Here is a 6,162-nt window from a genome sequence, read left to right on the forward strand (position 1 = left end):
TTTTCCAATATTTCTTATGTTGAACATAGCCGGAGCCTTCACATCATACCAGTCTTTTTTAGAAAATGGATCAACCACTTTCTTCTTGGCTCCTTTTTTGCCACCTTTCGTAAGGCACTTGTTCTTGCCTACCGCCATGGTGCTGCTCAGAGAGCCAAAAGGGCTATTTTTTTTTAAATAGGACAGTTTCAATAATCAGTACATTGTACATTGTTATTTTCTTAGACCTGCTAATTTTTTTCTCTTTATGTCTTCAAATGTAGAGGTTAAACTCAGGGCCTTTACACTGAGTTACACTCTTTCCCCCTTTTAAATTTTGACACAAGTTCTTACTACTAAGTTGCTGATGAACCTGCTACTGCTGTTCCCCTAACAGCCTCTCAGAGTGTTGGGACTAGAGCGTGCCACCATGCCCAGCCTTTTCATACCTTCTGGAGTGTTTTTCTGACATCATTTTATTGTGTGATTTTTAAAAATTATTTATTTTATTTTTTACTTTTATATATTTTGTACAGGGTCTCACTATGCAGATTGGACTCTTAGTCATCTTCCTGTTTTCATCCTCCGCAGCACTGAGATTACAGGTGTGCACCACCATGCCTGGACTCAGTGGCGGGTTCAGTGTTCCTGGAGACAGGGTCAGCATGTGGTGCGCGGGATGGAACCCCAGTCCCTGCACTTGCCTAAGCAGGCACTTAGTCCGCTGAGCTATCCTGCTGCCCCCCCCTTTTAAAATTTTACATGTGTATTTTTTTATTTTGATACTTAGAAAATTTTTTACCTTTTATTGTCCTGAATCCTCTTTTTGTTTTGTAGTTTTTATTCCTTTAGTGAAGTGTCTGGTAAAAGTTTATCATTTGAATTATAGTAGAGCCTTTTTGGTATAATACCATCTTTTCTTTTTATTGTCTGTCTCTGTCTTATCTTTTGAGATAGGTTTTTACTTTGTAGTTCAGATGGGTCTAGAGTTCACTTTGTAGCCCAGGCTGGCCTTGAACTCTTGTCAGTCTTCCTGCTTCAGGCTCCCAAGTGCTGGGGTTTACAGGTATGTACCAGCACGCCCAGCTCATATTTTGAAACCTGAGTTTCAAATTTTTTTTTTTTTGGCAGAACCAGGGATTGAATTCTGGTCCTTGCGCTTGCCAGGGAAGCGCTTATTCCACTGAGCCATCTCCCCGGCTCTCAAATATCTTTGTAAGAATAGAAATTGGACTTGTCAGCAGGTGTTCATTTATGTTATGCTGGTAGTTGCTATAGGTATTGGCTTAGCTTTTTTATTTCAATTATAAGGAAAAGCAGATTTTTCTAACTTGACACTTTCCATCTGTCCAGGGTTGGATTGGTCTGAAGAGAGTGGAGAGGAGCTGGAAGATGCTGAGCAGGCCTCCCCGTACCAGGCTGCATGGTCCCTCCGAGAGACGCTCACATATGCAAGACACACGTAAGCCTTCCCTTTTTGGTTTTTATTCTGAAAGCAAGGCAATAGCAGGTATATTTCTTTGTCTTGTCTATTCTAATATTTTTATTTGGCTGGATCTGGTTTTGTTGTAATGAGGTAAAATGGATTCTGTTTGTGAAAAAATATGCCATATTGTTTGAACAGAGTACACTTGAGTTTTCTTGGTAAATTTGCTTCTGTCACTTTCCCATTGATCACTGGAGGAACTAGTGGTGAGATGATTAGAACTGAAAGAGAGTGTAGAGCTTATCTGATGCTCTTTCCTTGTGGTACTAAAGAGGAAAATGGGCCTTGCTGGCTATCACACAGGGCCAGTTGGCATCCCTTGCTTTTCCTTCTTTTTGCGGTACTGGGAATTGAACTCAGGCCCTTGCACTTGCCAGGCAAGTGCTTGTTCTACTGAGCCATCTCCTCAGCCCCTTGCTTTTCCTGGTGCCCTCTGTCCTGAAGCCTTGGGAGCTGAGAATGCTAGCACTTTTCACCTCACCCATGTGTTGTGCAAGATGGATCTGTTCTTTACCTTTTCTACTGTGCTGAAACGCTTTCTAAGGTGATGCTTCCTAGGAGTTCTTAGTGCTTATCTTAGTCAAGCTGTTTCAGTATACACAGAGCACTTTTCAGTCTTTTTTTTTTTTTTTTTTTTCTCCCATTTTATGTATTTGGTACAGGGTCTCACTATGCAGCTCGGACTTGTAGTGATCCTCCTGTTTTCAGCTTCCCCAGCACTGGAATTACAGACCTTTGCCACCATGCCTGGACTTGCTCCCTGGCTCAGTGTACCCCAAGGGCAGGGCTGGCGCAGCATGCGGGACCAGGGATCAAACCCTGGTCTCTGCACTTGCCAGAGCAGGTGCTTAGTCCTCTGAGCTATCTCACCACCTTTGTTCAGTCTTTTTCCAAACAAACCTTAGGAGGAAAGTGTGTTGCCTTAGGTCCATAGAGATTACTGCATGTCCTCTTCAGTAGTAGGAAAAATACTGCTTTCTTTCAGGGGGCTGCTTTAGCAGTGTAGACATTTACTTGGTGCAGTATGAGGGTAATAGGAGAAAACCTTGTCTGTGGGGCCAGGAGGTGACTCACAGCTTCTGGTGATTATTTAGCAATACTGTTGTGGTTTAAGTAGATAGAGCTTTCTGCTTCAGACTGAATCGTAGGAAGTTCCCAGCATCATTATATGGATACACAATTTAGATTATGGTGACTGAATTTATATGACTAAAGGAATGGCTTGTTAGTACACCCAGAAATGATTAGGTGTAGCTAACCTGTAAAACTGAGACTCCACCAGAAGCAAAGCTTCAAAATTTACTTGAGCCAGATGTGGTGCCCTCCTAGAATCCCAGCACCCTGGAGGCTGAGACAGAAAGATTGCCATGAGTTTGGGAGTCAGTGTGGACTGCATAATCAAGTTCAAGACCTACCTGCACTATATAATGAGACCCTCTCTCCAAAGAGAGAGAGAGAGACAGACTGACCGACTGACCGACTGACTGACTGACTGACTGACTGACTGACTGACTGACTGACTGAGTGATTTCGGCATGGAATTAGTGCAAGGACAGTTGGATTTTATCAAAGGATGTGCCTTTAAAATGTTCTTGGTGGGGGTGACAGGGAGATGACTCAGTAGAATAAGCGCTTCCCTGGCAAGCACAAGGGCCTGTGTTCAATACCTGATTCCACACACACACAAAAAAAAATAAATAAATAAAAAAATTCTAGGGGGCCAGTGGAATAGATAGCTCAGTAGAATAAGTGCTTGCTTGGCAACTGCAAGGTACCTGGTACCACAAAAAAAAAAAAAAAAAAAAATACTAGAGTGATGTGTTCCTTTGTTCTGTTGAGGTTTCTCTCAAATTCTTGCCCCTGCCTTACGTGTCTCCTCTAGCAGATAGTATTGGAGAACGCTACACTTTCTCTTCAACCTGCAGTTCATTTTCTTTGTCACTCAGGACTTTCTGTGATGGAGTACAGTCTTTCTTACAGATACAGTACAGTAGGTTGGACCTGAGCTTCCTTAGCTACAGACAGTGTCAGCATGCTATGTGTCTGCCTGACTTGACTTTGGGTTAATTTTAGAAATTGCTATGAGTTAGCATAAATAAATGCACAGCATGGGGAATTGATGAATAACAAGTCATCTCTGATTTAATCCTTAAGGTAACCTGACATCATCAGTAAGTGGAGTATTTGCTGTGAGTCAGGAGTGTGTTTTCCATTTCTGCCCTCTGTGCATGCCCCGGTGTTAAAGTATGGTCGTCATTCTCAGGCTTTGTCATCTCTTTATTTATGTACTTGCTTTGTTACTTTGGGGAACTCGCTTCTATCTGATGTCCGTGACACTGCAGTGCAGGCTTATCTTTCTCTTAGCTTTTCTTCTTATACAAGTACTTACTATTTTCTTGCTCAGCTGTGGTTTTCATCTTGCTCCCTTCATTTTTCTGTTCTTGTTGGCTCTTAGACTCTGTTCTTGGGGCACTCTCTCCTGGTGGGATTGAGGTAGATCACTGCTCATTCTGTGTCTGCAGCCCCATGTCTGTATCTGCCTCTGTGATCTTTGCTGGAAATCTTGTCCTGGAGTTTGCTTTTTTTTTTTTTTTTCTTTTGATACCAGAAATCAAACTCAGGACCTCGTGCCTGCTATGCAGGCACTGTGTCACTGAGCTATATTCTTGGTCCTTGTCCTGAATTTTAAACTACCACCAGAACATCTGGATTCCAGTTTCTTATTGTGACCACCTTTCCATCATTATAGCTTGCTGTGAGTGTAACAGCGTGGATAACTGAGCCACGGACAGTGGCCCTCACTGGACTGTCCATTGTATCTCCCCAAAGTTTTGCTGTTTAAAATTCCTCAGTGAATTTATTGAGTTTTCAGAAGGAAAGCTGGCATTGGTCTCACCCGTGTTTCTGACTAAAGAACCTTTCTCAGGAATTTTCTTGCTAAACTGGGATTGTATTTACATTTTTGGAAGAAGGTCTGGCTTTGTTTTCTCAAAGTTTCTTGTTTAATTGTAGATGCATTTTGCCACAATAGAGCTTTCAGGCTTTAATTTGGATCTCTCAGTATCAGAAATAATTTGTTACTGTAAATGTGTTTCTAAGAATAATTGCTGTCAGGAATTGCTTGGCTTTTCATGCTCTTTTGCTATTAATTGCTGTTCATTTGCTTGTTTTTGAGACATCTCACTGCAGCTCTTGCTGGCCGACGACACAGCCTCAGCTACCCTTACCTCAAGTTCACAATCAGCTGCCTCACTCCTTTTAGTGTTGGGATTACAGGTGTCGGTGACCATGCTTAGCCCTTTTCATTTTTTATCCTCTGCCCCTGGTACTGGAGATTGAGCAGGCGCTTTCTGCACTGAGCTACATCCTGAGCCCTTGTTTTTTTATTTTCAGACAGGGTCTTGCCAAGATTCCAAGGTGGTCTTTAAACTTGCAAGCAGTAGCATTATCTCAGCCTCCTGAGTAATTGGAGTTATAGGTCTATGCCATCAAGCTCAGCCTTTTTTTTTTTTTTTTTTCCCTCCCTCTCTTGATACTGAGTATCAAATTCAGGACCTTACTCTTTTGATGGAAGGTGCTTATGCCACTGAGCTGTCTCCCCATCCCAAAGCCCAGCCCGCCCGCCCTTCCTTCCTTCCTTTTAATCTTTTTTTTTTTTTTTTTTGGTGTAACCGGGGATTGAACTCAGACCCCTTGCGCTTGCTAGGGAAGCACTTATTCCACTGAGCCATCTCCCCAGCCCCCTTTTAATCTTTTTGAGACAAGGCTTTGCTATGTATGCAGTTCAGGCTGGCCTTGAACTCATTTTGTACCCCTGGCTGGTTTTACACTTGCAGCAAGTGTAATTTTACTTTGTATTATGGCTGGTGTGTAAGTGAGAAGTCATGACTTCTCCTTTGCTCAGAAAGCAGTTCTCTCATACTGTCTTCTAGAAGCTTTGTTATTGATTTGATAGTTTTTCTGCAGTTTAATTTCTTTATATTTTGGATGTGGTATGAGATCAAGTTAAGGTTCGGTTCGGTTCTGGGGACTGAGCCCAGGGCTCTGACTTAACTACCTACATCTGTGGCCTTTGTTTCAGTGCGAATGAGTATTTAAGGAGTGGGTCCTTTGATGGTTTATATCCAGTTCCCCAAGAATTATGAAGTTCCTTCTTAATGACCAAATGACCTTTTAACTGCTCTGCTGCCCTATTCATTGACATTGAGAATATAGCTTTTCTCTTTTTCCCTTCTGTCTTTTATTTTGCCCTTTATTTACGTACTGAGTTGCTCATATAAGAGAAGCCATGTGATGCTTATGCTTGGGTGTCTGATTTACTTGACCTAATGTTAGCCTCAAGGTGCTCCCATTTTCTTGCAGATGTCTCATGCCTATTCTTTGTTACTGCAGAGTAGTACTCCTTTGTGCATAAATAGCACATTTTCTTCATTCACCTGTTGATGTATATACAGGCTGCTTCCAAAATTTAGCTGTTATGACTTGTGCTGCTAAACACAATAGGTATGCATGTATCACTGTAGTATGTTGTCCTTAACACTTCAGTAAGATACCTAGAAAGAAAATAACTAGGTCAAATGAAATCTGTAGCTTTAGTTTTTTGAGGGTTCTTCATATTGATTTCCGTAGTAGTTGTGCCAGCCTATACTCCCACCAGCAGTCAGGAAGAGTTTAATCATCCCCAAACTCTAGCCTTG

General features: G+C 42.0%; 1 protein-coding gene across 2 annotated transcripts in view; it reads left to right on the forward strand.

Annotated features, from left to right (window-relative positions):
* Ino80d (INO80 complex subunit D) overlaps positions 1-6,162 on the forward strand; it is a 72,677-nt gene that overhangs the window by 28,074 nt on the left and 38,441 nt on the right. For both annotated transcript variants that reach the window (XM_023710143.1, XM_023710144.1), the window contains exon 4: positions 1,333-1,441. In XM_023710143.1, the coding sequence (XP_023565911.1) occupies positions 1,333-1,441 (109 nt within the window). The remainder of the gene's footprint in view (positions 1-1,332; positions 1,442-6,162) is intronic.

The sequence above is a fragment of the Octodon degus genome, unplaced genomic scaffold, assembly GCF_000260255.1.
Source record: "Octodon degus isolate 3935 unplaced genomic scaffold, OctDeg1.0 scaffold00016, whole genome shotgun sequence".
NCBI classification, from domain to species: domain Eukaryota; kingdom Metazoa; phylum Chordata; class Mammalia; order Rodentia; family Octodontidae; genus Octodon; species Octodon degus.